Source organism: Ananas comosus, linkage group 20 (genome assembly GCF_001540865.1).
Source record: "Ananas comosus cultivar F153 linkage group 20, ASM154086v1, whole genome shotgun sequence".
NCBI classification, from domain to species: Eukaryota; Viridiplantae; Streptophyta; class Magnoliopsida; order Poales; family Bromeliaceae; genus Ananas; species Ananas comosus.
Window position 1 is genome coordinate 1,937,884 of NC_033640.1, and position 14,833 is coordinate 1,952,716.

Consider the following 14,833-nt stretch of genomic DNA (forward strand, 5'->3'; position numbering starts at 1 on the left):
TTCATCCAACGCCGAAACTCAATATACCAAGGGCTTGTACTATGAGTATATAGTCATAATAATTCTATATCTATATATATATATGAGAGAGAAGAGAGAGAGAGAGAGAGAGAAGAGAGAGAGGAGAGAGAGAGAGAGAGAGAGAGAGAGAGTTAGCATAGAATAAGATCGCGTAGGGCAAACGGCTCCCGTTGCACCTATTGTGTTTCGATGATAGAGCCTCCAAATCGACGATCAGCATTGTTGAAACATGATGCTATAACCCTGAAATGTTTAGAAAATCAAATGTCAAATTCTATTTCGACATCATTGCCTAATGATCAAAGGGTTTCAAAATTTTAATTTTAAATGTCGATATAGAGGCGTTTTCATCTGTTTAATGGCGTGAAAGATTTAATCATTGAATTTTTGTGTAGAATAATGTCGTTTATACTATTAAAACCAGAAATCTATCCCGTTGATCTATTACAAGACTCCTATCATTATTTTTAAAGAATATTCATTCTTCAACCCGTCATTTTGGTGTCCACTTGAGTGAATAAGAGAATACATATCGACAATGTATCAAATTTGATTCTCTAAACATCTTCAGTGGTATAATCATATTTCAACGATGCCGATCGCGATTTGAGTCTCCATCATTGAAAACAATGGTGGCAACGGAGCCCGTTTGGCTATCGATAGTATTCTAGCTCAACTCTATATATATATATAATATATATATATAATATACGAGGAGCAGAGAGAGAGAGAGCAGAGAGAGTATGAGAGATGAGAGAGACGGAGAGAGAGACGAGAGTGAGCTGAGTATGTTCTCCCTTAGCTTCGAAAGCTACGGAGGCTCTCCGTACTTGTCAAGTTGTTTTCGAGAATAGGACATCCAATTCGACGATGCGCTCTGTTAGGCACATAATCTGATGCTATTGAAGCTATCTAGAATCAAATATTTATAATTTCTTCGACAGTCATTTTACAAACGATCAGCAAGTCTCAACAAATGACTATTTTAACGGCGCGATGTGACACGTTTTTAACGTTCAACGTGTAAGAAGTATCCAAATAATGGAAACATTTAGATACGAAAGTATCTACTTAACAGTCAAGTAGTAAGAAACATACTCTGATTTAAATTAAGGCATTTTTATCACTGTTTTTATGGAGATTTTTTTTTTCATGCCCGTTCATATTTGAGGCTACTCGTTCACTCAGCAAACGAAGTCAAAAATTATGAACATTCAACAAATATTTGTTCTCTTCTTTAATTTTGTTATTTACCAAATTAGATATGGCTAATTTGATAAGTAACAAACCTTCATAGATTGAATTTAAAATTTAATTTGAGCTTAAACTTTATAACTATATATAGTAAATTCAAATTTAAAATTTAAATTTAATTTGCGACAGATTTAAAATTTTATTTAATACTCAAATCGTACAAATGAATTCAAAATTGGCTAAAGTTTTAAGCTCGGGTTCAAGTCAGGCTCGAGAATAACGGATAAGCTAAATCCTTTCAATGATACATCATTTTATATTTTGAATTTGAATATGATACATTAGTGAAAAAAAGCTAATTTAGAAAAGGTAATTATACAAAGATGGAATATTGAAGGATAAGCATAGAGGAAGATGGAATATTTTGGATTTACAAAGTGGATATGTCGTGAGGATGAAAATTTACCAAAATGCCCTCAATGCAAAATTCATGAAATGAGAAAGTTTTTGCCCTGGCTAAAGGGGTGACCGGTACAGATGGCAACAAGAGCCCGTCACGCCCTTTTCCCGTCACGCCCTTTTAAAAGATGCAATTAAGATGCATCACTACTGTTCATTTTTAAAAATTTAAGGGTTAAAATTTGTTTGGTGTATAGGAGCATTGCTCTTAACTTTTATATCTATTTGTGTGCTTAGTTTTGTGCATGCAGGGCTAGTGTGGTATTTGGGGCGAAAGCCAAAAGAGGTATGCTTTTTTATTTTTCATTGTGATTATAACAAATATATTGTAATCAAGTCACTTAATGTGCGGAGCATAAAATCACGTATGGAAATTAACATGACTGTTTTTTCATTGCAAAATCGAACTTACGAGCATTTGAGGGGTATTCATTAACAGTATCTGAGGCCTCCTTTCAGACACGATATCTCATGAGTACTTAAACATACTATAAATGAATGAACACTAACTTGTTAAAATATCTAGTTGAAAAACTTAACTCGTGTTTGACTTGTTTATTAACAAGTCGGATACTAGCTGGTTCGTGAACAGCAAGTTAGATTATCAGCACTGCTATTGAATAAAGAGTTGAAAGAACTAATAATAAAATTCACAAAATCTAGGTATATATATATATATATATAGAGAGAGAGAGAGAGAGAGAGAGAGAGAGAGAGAGAGAGAGAGAGAGAGAGAGTGAGTGAGTATGTCTCCCTTGCTTTCGAAAGTACGGAGGCCTCCGTACTTGTAAGTTGTTTTCGAAGATAGGACATCCAATTCGACGATCGGCTCCGTTAGGCATAATCTATGCTATTGGAACTATCTAGGAATCAAATTTTATAATTTTTCGACATCATTTACCAAACGATCACAAGGTCTCAAAAATGACTATTTTAACGGCCGATGTGACACGTTTTTAAGTTCAACGGTGTAGAAGTATCCAAATTACATGAAACTTTAATAGAAAGTTCTACTTAACATCAAGAGTAAGAACAATACTTCTGATTTGAAATTTAAGTCATTTATCACTGTTTTTTATGAGATTTTTATTTTCAGCCGTTCATTTTGAGGCTACTCGTTCACTAGGCAAACGAAGTCAAAAAATTATGAAATTTGGTTTCTAGATAGTTCCAATAGTATAGATCATGTTTAACGGAACCGATCGCCGAATCGAACGTCCCATCATTGAAAACAACTTACAAGCATGGAGGCCTCCGTAGTTTCGAAAGCACAGTAGCCTAGCTCTCTCTCTCTCTCTCTCTCTCTCTCTCTCTCTCTCTCTCTCTATATATATATATATATATACCTAGATTTTGTGAATTTTATTATTAGTTCTTTCAACTCTTTATTCAATAGCAGTGCTGATAATCTAACTTGCTGTTCACGAACCAGCTAGTATCCGACTTGTTAATAAACAAGTCAAACACGAGTTAAGTTTTTCAACTAGATATTTTAACAAGTTAGTGTTCATTCATTTATAGTATGTTTAAGTACTCATGAGATATCGTGTCTGAAAGGAGGCCTCAGATACTGTTAATGAATACCCCTCAAATGCTCGTAAGTTCGATTTTGCAATGAAAAAACAGTCATGTTAATTTCCATACGTGATTTTATGCTCCGCACATTAAGTGACTTGATTACAATATATTTGTTATAATCACAATGAAAAATAAAAAAGCATACCTCTTTTGGCTTTCGCCCCAAATACCACACTAGCCCTGCATGCACAAAACTAAGCACACAAATAGATATAAAAGTTAAGAGCAATGCTCCTATACACCAAACAAATTTTAACCCTTAAATTTTTAAAAATGAACAGTAGTGATGCATCTTAATTGCATCTTTTAAAAGGGCGTGACGGGAAAAGGGCGTGACGGGCTCTTGTTGCCATCTGTACCGGTCACCCCTTTAGCCAGGGCAAAAACTTTCTCATTTCATGAATTTTGCATTGAGGGCATTTTGGTAAATTTTCATCCTCACGACATATCCACTTTGTAAATCCAAAATATTCCATCTTCCTCTATGCTTATCCTTCAATATTCCATCTTTGTATAATTACCTTTTCTAAATTAGCTTTTTTTCACTAATGTATCATATTCAAATTCAAAATATAAAATGATGTATCATTGAAAGGATTTAGCTTATCCGTTATTCTCGAGCCTGACTTGAACCCGAGCTTAAAACTTTAGCCAATTTTGAATTCATTTGTACGATTTGAGTATTAAATAAAATTTTAAATCTGTCGCAAATTAAATTTAAATTTTAAATTTGAATTTACTATATATAGTTATAAAGTTTAAGCTCAAATTAAATTTTAAATTCAATCTATGAAGGTTTGTTACTTATCAAATTAGCCATATCTAATTTGGTAAATAACAAAATTAAAGAAGAGAACAAATATTTGTTGAATGTTATCCAATTTGGTAATTAGCTAGTATTTATTTTTCAATATTGCCCTTATTATTGATTTTGATTGGTAACCTGATGAGTGGGTTACCAATTTGTAAAAATCAATCTTGACTTAAAATATGAACGGTTAGATTTAATTGAGCCGGTGTATTGAAGTATTTCTCAAAAATTAAAACAAAATGAGTAATATACAACAATTAAAATAATAATCCACATTAATCTCAATGGTTGCTCAATTCACAATCCAAAATCTCTAGCTTCCACAATAATTAAGCAAGAGATGCCTAAGAATAAATTAAGGAGAATATGCCTATAATTAATTAAACAGCACAAATAATTACACATAATAATTTCAACATCATTTTATTTTTTTTTTGTGCATATATACACAAACACAACCACAAACCCTTAACTATATATAACCAAACTAATATATGTAGAAGATTAATATAGAGCACTTATTCATTAGTGCAATATCTATATATATTTATTTATATATATATAACAAAATAATAACAATAATAAAAACTGGTGCAAATTTTAAGCATGGATCGATCTAATGCTCATGTTTGTGTGCTTCTTTCTTCTCATGGTGCTCGTGGAAAGCGAAACCGGCGCCGCCGACGGCGACCGCTTCGGCGACCTCCTGCTCGATCTTATGCTTGTGGGCCTGCTCCGGATCTTTCTTCTCCTCGTGCCTTTCGTACTGATCGGAAAACAAAATAAAAATATTTTTAAAAATTTTATAAAAAAATTTGTGAAATATTTAATTAACTATCTGAGCAANAATTACGCACCATAAAGCAGGTAGCTTGTTATTTTTCTTTTCTCTCGAGAAAAAAAAAAAGAAAGAAATAAAGGTTAAAATATGGAAAACCCCTATAAACACTATTTTTTTTATTTTTTCTTTTTGACTTTTAAAAATTTATATTTTGTCATCTTAAAATGTTAGAAATATTTGCTGGGCTATGGTGTTAATGAAAAAGATAAAATGACCAAATTATTCTTGTTCTATAAAAAAAAAAAATTAAAATATATTTCTGTTATTTTTAAAGATATTCTCGGTATAAATTATAAAAAATGAACGGTATATATATTTTTGAAAGTCAGTGAAGAAAAGTGAAAAATCAAGTACTTACGAAGAGGTTTTGTGTATTTTAGCCAAAAAAAAAAGAAAAAGAAAAGCTACCTATGTCTCAAAAAATAAAATAAAAAAATCTAAGCAATTAATTTATTATCTATAATTAATTAGCTGAGTAAATAAGTATCTACTAATATGCTTATCTAACCATGCATTAACTATTTTTATATTAATTAAGAAATTAATATTTTAACGTAGGAAAATGTATAGATCTAGAGAACCCCTAAACTTAGGAAAAAAATAAATTATTTTATATTTTGAGGGCTTGTGATCAAAAATAGATGTATAATTAGTAAAAACGGTTCAGAAGAGGAGTCTATTAAATAATTTGATAAAGTTTAGATAGTCAAATTGTCAAAATTGATATTCAAGCACCCGTTTGCGAAAAAGCTAAAGTTCAGGGGTCTACGCAAATTTTTCCCCTTTAACTTATCTAATTTAGTTATTAACAAAATATCTAACTGAATATATAATTATTGAAATAATTAATAATATTAAATTATTTTTTATCATGAATTAACTAACTAATGTGCTTCTCCATCATGCATCTTATACAATACAATATTTATAGTTAATTAATTAATTAACTTATTAATATTTTTATGCTTAGTATTTAGGTAAAATATTTTTATTTTACAATTATAATAATTTTTATTCCAACAATATCAAACATAAAACTAATCTAATTCGTGTTTACCCGAAAAGTTGTGCCTATAAATATCAGAATAAACAAGAAAAACTAATTCGTGAACGAAATAGTATCTAAGTCAACACCTCAAGACACCAATAATAATAATTAAAAAGGAAATATAAGAAGGCAAAAATATATAGAACTCATCTGAATTGTGCATCATTTTGAATCGACTGAACAACCTTCTAAAATTGTAATTTTACTAACTAATTTTTTAATTTGTTTGATTTAAGTCAGTCAACGATAATTTGACTTCAAATTTTGAATGTGTCAGTTATTTTTACAGCCTTAGTTAGTATACTCCATGCAATTCTCACAATCATAAATTTATTAAATTAAAAACTAGGTTAAATTTTAAAATTAAAGTATCGTTAACTGACTCAAATTAAATAAATTGAAAGATTGGATCGCAAAATAAATTTTTTAATTGATTGAATAGTAAATTCAAAAATAATTCACACAAGTTCTATACGTTTATATCCAAAAATATATAAAACCCTCCCTCATTAATTTATATGTGATTTAATTTGTCCTTCTTTTTATCTTGGGTTTTTTCCATTCGAAAGGACTAGTGATAAATCCTATGGTAATAAATGGTTTGAACATATTTAATATACTTATATATATATTATATATATATATTATAATTATATTAATATTTATATAGTTGGACTGGGCTATTTAGTAGCAAAATATCCATTGTTGTACCAGTTTTTTTTAGCTTTGGTACAATCTTTTCATCATTTTTAACCATTAGTATTAAATCTAGGGTACCCAGTGGGGTCACTAACCCTAGGGGGGACACTCAGATCTAATTGACTAATTCATCAATTAACCTCTAATTATTTATCAAGGGTTTAAAAATTGATTAGCAAAAAGAGGTGTTTTTCTATTAATAATATTCAAGTGATACTTTATATATTATATATATATATAGTTGGAATGGAGTTATATTAGTAGCAAAATTCTATTGTTTAGCCCTATCAGTTTTTTTGCCTTTAGATCATCTTTTATTATTTCTAATCATTGGATTAAATTAATATAACCGTGAGGACACTCAATCTATTGGGACAGTTCAACTTTTAACGATAATTATCCTGACCCTATAATTTTTTCATCAAAGGTTAAAAATGATAGTTTAAAGATGGGTTTTATTATCAATAGTATTCAGCCTAATATATATTATTATTATATATATATTATATTTATATATATATATAGGTTTTGCGTAGAATATATAGTCGGTAGTGAACGGTCGGTTTACTACCGATTTGTTTTTGATGATAGAGCTTTCATTGCATAGATCGGCACGTTAACATGTATGCTAAATTATTTTATTTATTTTATTTATTATATTTATTTATTTATATAAATATAAATATAATTGTATTTTAGCTGTTATCGAGCGAGACGACGCGAGCGGACCTAGACCCTGTCGTGTTCGCTCGTTTATTAACGGAGCTGAAAATACGGTTCGTTTTTAAACGTGAGCGAAGTTGATTCCGAGTCATTTCGAGCGAACATATTTTGACCACGAATAGCGAGCTGGATTGCACCTTAGTATTACGTCGACAAGAACCATGCACACTGTTGTATAAAATAATTGGTATAGTAATAGATAAAATTGTGTGTAGTTGTAGTTTAATATACATGTGTACTAATGTTTGTTGTTTAATTTCTTTCGAGAGAAGTTAGTAGTTACGAGTTGCATATACCATGGCGAAGGCAGGCGGCGACGGCGCAAGCTCGTCGCGGTGACTCATTGTGCTTGTGCTCCTTCCTCCTTCTTCGTTAAGTACACCTCCCCCTGTTGGGTTCTCTCCTTGTGTGGAAAGGGGAAGTGGTGATTTCTTTTCCTCAGCCATGGTGTGGAGTATTATGCGGTAGATTTGTAAACTATATGATATATATTACCCGGAGTATATATATATAACAGTATAAATGGAGGGGAACAAGTGCCTCGAGTATTATTGTTAGTATATTTATACTATATATTATATATATAATATATAGGGTCGGTACTATCGTATTATTAGGATTGGACCCTGTCTATCAATGTCGATTTTGAATGATCGGATTCAAATTGATAATTAATCCCGACACGTTGAGTGATTATATATACAATTGAAATGTTTAGAACCAAATTTTGTATTATTAAAATCATTATCAGTTATTTAAGAGTTGAAAAATGAACGGTTGATAAATGCTAACTTCTTAATAGAGGTTAGATTTTCTTAGTTCGTAATCAGAGTTATCAAACATATCTAAATAGTTATAAAAGAAATTTTCTATAATTCATAGCATTTGGGATTGCTTCACCGGTTAAACATAAACAACGGCTCTATAGGGTCAAAAATTGTCGATTTTTACGACACTTGATCCCATGTATAACCATTATCAAAATTTATGAAATTTAGTTTCTAGATTTTCAATACTCTAGATCAATTCATGGCTCGGAATCATCGGATTCAGAATCTCGAATTATCAGAAACAAATTGATAGGAAAGGTGTCTATTATTAATAGTAGGTGCATTAGCCTATTATATATATATCATATATTATATAGATCGGTATATGCTACTGGTAGTACGGAGGATCCGTGCTAACCAAGTTTTTTTGATGATGTGGACTTCCCAATCGCACGATCGGTCTCCACGGTTTACTTGATTACAATATTGAAAGTATTTGGAAACTAATTAATAAGATTTTTTTCAGATATCATTTTGACTAGTATCAAAGTTCTCAAAATTGCATTTTAATGGCCGTAGTGTGACAACAATGTGTTTGTTGAGTTTTAACAGGTTGTAAACATCAAATGCGAATGAAAATTATTATAAGAAAATTCTTTTCTATTTAGAAGTAAGATCGTATAATTTGATCATTGATTTAATTGTTTATCATTTTTTTATGAGATTTTTATTTTCAGCCGTTCATTTTAGACTCTTGTTTGATAGGAAATCATATCGAAAAATTATGAAATTTAGTATTATAACTACTTTCAATAAGTGTAGATCAAGTTAACGGGCGGATCGTCGCATTTGGAGCCTGATATGAAAACAACTTGGTCCACGGAAGCGCTGTGTACGATTAGTATAGTAGCCTAGCTCTATATATATATATATATATATAATAGGGTTAATTGCATACACGTTCCTACAAATATAGTGAATTGCAGATATATTCCTGCAAAACTTAATTTTCATAAGTTGTTCTTGCAAAAGTCCTAATATATGCAAATATGTTCCTTTGGTTAGAATCTGTTAGTAAACTGTTTATTTTTTAACAGTGGATTCGTGAAATAACATTTTTGCCCTCACAAATATGTCCCTCCAAAAGTATTTCCTCTTTCTCTTTCTCTCCCTCTTCCGACCGCCGGAGTGGACTGCGGCGGCGGCGCTTCGGCGAGGTCGGAGTCGGGTTCGCCGGCGACGAAGAAGAGAGAAGAGGAAGAAGGAGAGGAAGAGGAAGAGAGAAGAGGAAGAGGGAGAGGAAGAGAGAAGAGGAAGAGGGAGAGGGTTCGCCGCCGCCGCCGCATCTCCTCCCTCGCCGACAACGAAGAAGAGGGAGAGGAAGAAGAAGGGGAAAGAGGGAGAGGAAGAAGAAGGGGAAAAAGGAAGAGGAAGAGGAAGAGGGAGAGGGTTCGCCGCCGCCGCCGTCGCATCTCCTCCCTCGCCGGCAACGAAGAAGAGGGAAGTGGAAGAGGAGGAAGAGAAAGAAGGGTAAAACCGTCAATTCACGTCATTAATTAACCATGGTTAAGTTTTTAACTGTGGTTAACGAAATTTTTTTAACAGACCGTAACGGCAGGGACATATCTGCATACATTAGGACTTTTGCAGGAACAATTTATGAAAATTGAGTTTTGCAAGGATATATCTGCAATTCATCATGTTTGCAGGGACGGGTATGCAATTAACTCATAATAATATACAAAGGATAAGGTTTGGGGAGGAACATATTGAACTATGGTGAAATTACATGAGTGCCCTCGACACTCAGAATATTTTTGTAGGTAAAAACATATAGAACTTACGTGAATTATATACACCATTTCCAACCGACTACCCAATTTTTTCAAATTTTGATTTTTACTATTTCCAACCTTTCAATTTGTTTAATTTGAGTCACGCAAGAATATTTTGATTTTAAAATTTAAATGCGCCGCTTATCTTGACAAGTTTAGTAAATTTCATATAATTCTCGCAATAATAAATTTATTAAAGCAAAAAAAATAGCTAAATTTTGAAGTGGGATGTGTGGCACTTAGGATTTGAAATAGTTCTCTATATATAAGATATAATAGAACTAAAATTTTTTAATCGGGCTATCGTATTTTGGATGGTGGTTAGACCCAAGAGGTTAAAAGAGTTAAGTGTGCTAGAACTAAAGTAGTTCTATAATTGGCGACTCCTTAGAAGGCGGGACGCCAAAGTTGGTATTAGAGCCTATCACCAGCCGAAAATATAAGATGAGTCTCATCTAAGCTAGAGTCACATAACGGGTAGAGCGTGATTTCCCGACTGATGTTCGTTGTAAGTTGAGTAAGGCTAGCGAGATGAGTTTCATATCGTCTGGTACTTATGAGTATGCTTGAACCTGACGAGGACGTTAGAGCCTAAAGTAAAAGAGAATGTGACACTCCAAGATTTCAAATAATCCTATATCTAAGGTATAATATGACTAAAATTTTTTAATTTGGTTATAATATTTTGAATGGTGGATAAGAGATTAAGAGGATTAAGCTGTTAGAGTTAAAGTAGCTCTAGGATGGGTGGCTCCTTAGGAAGCAGAGCTTCACAATATGTATATTTTATACCCCACCTATCCAAAAATTGAAATAATTCTTTTAAATTTTTAATATTCAAAAAAGTAACATTATGATATGATTAATGTGATAAAATGGACCTACAAATGGATCGATGGTGTGTAATAACGTACAAAATTTACTTAAATTATAAACCCTTTTGATTCACCTACTCAACCTTTTAAAATTTTGATTTTTTACTATCCAACCTTTCAATTTGTTTAATTTGAGTCAGTCAGCAGCAATTTAATTTCAAAATTTAAACTAATTACTAACGTCAATGAATTTATAACTAGTTGCGAGAATTGTATGAAATATACTAATTAAAACTCTAAAAATAAATGACGCATTCAAATTTTGAAATCAAGATGCCGTTAATCAACTAAAATCAAATAAATTAAAAGATTGGATAATAAAATTAAAATTTTGAAAGATTGAATAAATAATTCAAAATAGTCCATAGTTCACGTGTCACGCCCCACCCCGTTGCACAGCGGAGGCCATGCGTGCGTATGCACAGACCTGCCGAACGGATAGAGTTTCTACTATCTGCCCAAGTCGTAAACAAAACCAATACATTAAATTTCATCTAAAAAAAATAATATAATACAGTTTTGCACGAGAGTATATCAAAAGAGCGAGAATGTAAAGATAATTTTAAAAATGGAAATATAATTGAGAGTAAAATTGTATTTGAGGAAGAATTCATGTATTACGTAAAATATGAATGTTCCAATATTGTAATAGTAAATTCAATGTATTGATTTTGTTTACGTCTTAGACAGCCAGGGAAAACTCTGCGCGCGCCCACATGACCTCCACTGTGCAACAGGGCGGAGCGTGACATCAGGTAAGTTCTATACGTTTGTCCCTATATATAATATTTATAATTATTTTTTAGTGCACAAATACAATGTTTTTCTTTTTTGTTTATAATACAGTCACTATTTGTAGTTTGATCCATATATCTTGAGAAAATATGAGGATTAATGTGAGACTCCAGATAGTCCTATATATAAGATACAATAGAGCTAAAACTCTTAACCAGGCTTAAGTATTTTGGGTAGTGGTTAGGCTCAAGATGTTAAGAGAGTTAAGCGTGCTAGAACAGTAGTAGTCCTAGGATAGGTGACCCTATGGGAATTGGAGTGTCACAGTTGGTATCAGAGCTAATTACCAACCGAAAGTGTGAGATGAGTTTCGACTGAGCTAAGATTATACAGAGTAGAGAGCGAGACTATCATACTGTTGACTGTTATTGGTGGAGGGCAACTCACCACAAGATCGGTTTAGACTAGCGAGACGACTCTCACATCGCCTAATACTTGTGAGTCCGAGCCTGATAACGACGTCAAGGTTTAAAGGGGAGAAAATGCAAAACCCCAAGTAATCTTATATATAAGATATAATAGGGTTAAAACTTTTAACCCAGCTTAAACATTTTGGGTGGTGACTAGGCGCAAGAGATTAAAAGAGTTAAGCGTACTAGGACGGGAGTAGTACTAGAATGGGTGACCCTCTGGGAAGTTGGGACGTCACAATTAATGTGCCAGAAAATAAGTAAGAATAGAGACATGATTGTCGGCAAACAATAATTGAATAGCTTGATGTTGGCCAGGAAAGTTAAGAGGCAGTACTGCTGTGTTTATTGAGTGTTGTTGGATGTTGCTTTCATTGCTTTGGCTCCTCACATTTCTCCATCACGCACCATACAAATTCAAGGGAATAGATAAGAGATAAGACCTTGCTGATCAATTACCAAGGTTGTTGTACTAAATACTGTTTAATGAAATGTTATTCATGTTAAAATCTTTTAAACCGAGCTATATGTACTCTTATCTGCAGCAGAAATAGAAGCACCGTATATGTAGGGAGCTTCTTGTTGAAACTTTATTAGAACACCACGATTTCGATTTCTGTACCCGATTAGTAGGTGCGATTTTTGCTCGTGGTTTGTCCTCATTCGCGATTTGTAAGAAAACGAGACGTTTCGAATCTAATTCCCTTATCTCCGGAGATAAAGCCGTCACAGAAAATTGGATTAGAGTTAGATCAGGATTCCCGTATGTTATATATTTATATAATGTAAAGATGTTAAATCACGTCCATCCATCAAAAACGTGTCCAAATACATCCTAACCGTTAGACCTACCGTATCTTTATAAATCGACTTAAATAGATCAACTGTATTTTTATAGATCGCCTTGAATAAATCACATGGGCCACATCCAACACTTCTTTCTATATTCGGACTTCAAGATCTCCTTATGTTGATTCCCGCTGTAGCAGATGCACTAAACTTTTCTATTTGCTAGCTCTGTTGAAATTTGCTAATATGGAAAGTAAACGCAAAAGCTAGCACTTTTGCTACATGTTAAGGTTCTTTGTTGCTAAGGGGATAGCTCATTAGAAAATAAATTGTTTTATTTGACATTCTTTTTCTTATTTCTAAGTTAGAAAATTTTATCAAATCTAAGATGGAAACTTCTAATTTAATAAGTTGAGTATTGCTTTTTTTTCTTTTTTTCTTTTTTTTCATGATGGATGAGTGTAGTAGGAGATAAACAAAAATTTGCCCCTTCTCATCATGTGATGAGAAATATATGATTAGCTTTTGTAAAAATTTGAGTTATCACAGTAACAAGAATTGGAGTTAGGCTTAGTTTGATATTGAGGTGGATCTAACGCTATTAGATAGAATGGAGTTGAGAAAAAGCATATAGGGATATGCTTCTGCGTTCTCCGATGGAACTGTAGAAAATATGTCGTAATTGACTAACCGCAATATGCGGAATGCAATATTTCGTACGGAAACAAACAGAATATTTTTCCATCGTCGTTTCTCACAGCACGTAATGCAATCTCCCCGCAACCCCACCGCAATCTCAAACGAAGCCTTAATTTTATCAAACAAATTTTATTGTTTACTTTACAATCCCTCTCAATGTTTGTGTGTGATAACGAATTTATTAATTTCATGATGTTGCTGTTGCTTGGTTTTCACTGGAGACACCCTAATGCAATGGAAACCACTCATTTCATAATCTCTAATAGTATTTTATTATATTTTAATTTGTTTGAGAACAAATATCTTTTCTAGCCAACATTGCCAAAATGGCTTTGGAGATTTTTCTTAAAAGGAAAAAAAAGAAATGATTTGGAGAATTTTTTCCCACATATATAATTGTTATAATACCACCCTTTACTCTTGGAATAATTACCACCTTTAATTTACTTGGTGCATAAATCTATAGCATTTGTTTTATTTTACTTTTAAGGTCTGTTTGGATATCAGAATAAGTTATCCAACCAAAAATAACTTTTTCAGTATGAGACTTATTTCTAGTACAATTGTAATTAAACAGTTTGATTATTTGTTTCTTCAAATATCTTGTTGTTCATAATTTGATAGAACAGTATACTTTATTTTCGATGTGATTTATCTTATTTCAAAAAAATGACTTGAAACTTAAATATGATATTTCATTCTAAGTATCTTATTATACTGTTTGTCTACTATAACCCTATTTGGATGCATTAGTATCTTATTCCGATTATGCTTTTGATTTAATTACTCAAAATTGTAGTATTTGGTAGATGAGAAATGTAATCAAACATATAGAACGGCATAATATATTTTACTCTCTAGTCAATTTTTCAGAATAAGATAATTATCTTGGTGAAATATATTATTATATCAGATCATTGATAACAAGATTTTTTAAAAAGCAAAAAACCAAACTTTTTGCCTCATATCAAATAAGAAATACTTCATGCTGATTAAGTTATTCAATGATAACTTATTTCAATATCTAAACAAGGTTTAAATGAAGTGGATATACCAAACGAGATATTCATGTATCTGAACAGGACTTTAGAGTTATTAACAACTTGGTGATTCAGCATCATGTTAGCTACGCTGTTGCTTTCCAAGTTTTACAAAAGACCAATAGGAGAACCCCACCCCTAGGGATGCAAACGGGACAGATCTGAAGGCATGAGCAGTCTCTCGTCTTCCACTCCATTTTCTTGATGAGTTAGGGTAAATTTAAAAAGAGTTATATTTTGTCTTCT

At 32.1% G+C, this 14,833-nt stretch overlaps 1 protein-coding gene across 1 annotated transcript; it reads right to left on the minus strand.

Annotated features, from left to right (window-relative positions):
• On the minus strand, window positions 4,680–7,820 carry LOC109726040 (abscisic stress-ripening protein 3-like). Its single transcript, XM_020255471.1, has 2 exons — window positions 7,671–7,820; window positions 4,680–4,829 (listed from the first exon to the last, which is right to left on the minus strand). The coding sequence occupies exons 1-2, from the start codon at window positions 7,818–7,820 to the stop codon at window positions 4,680–4,682; spliced, it is 300 nt and encodes a 99-aa protein (XP_020111060.1).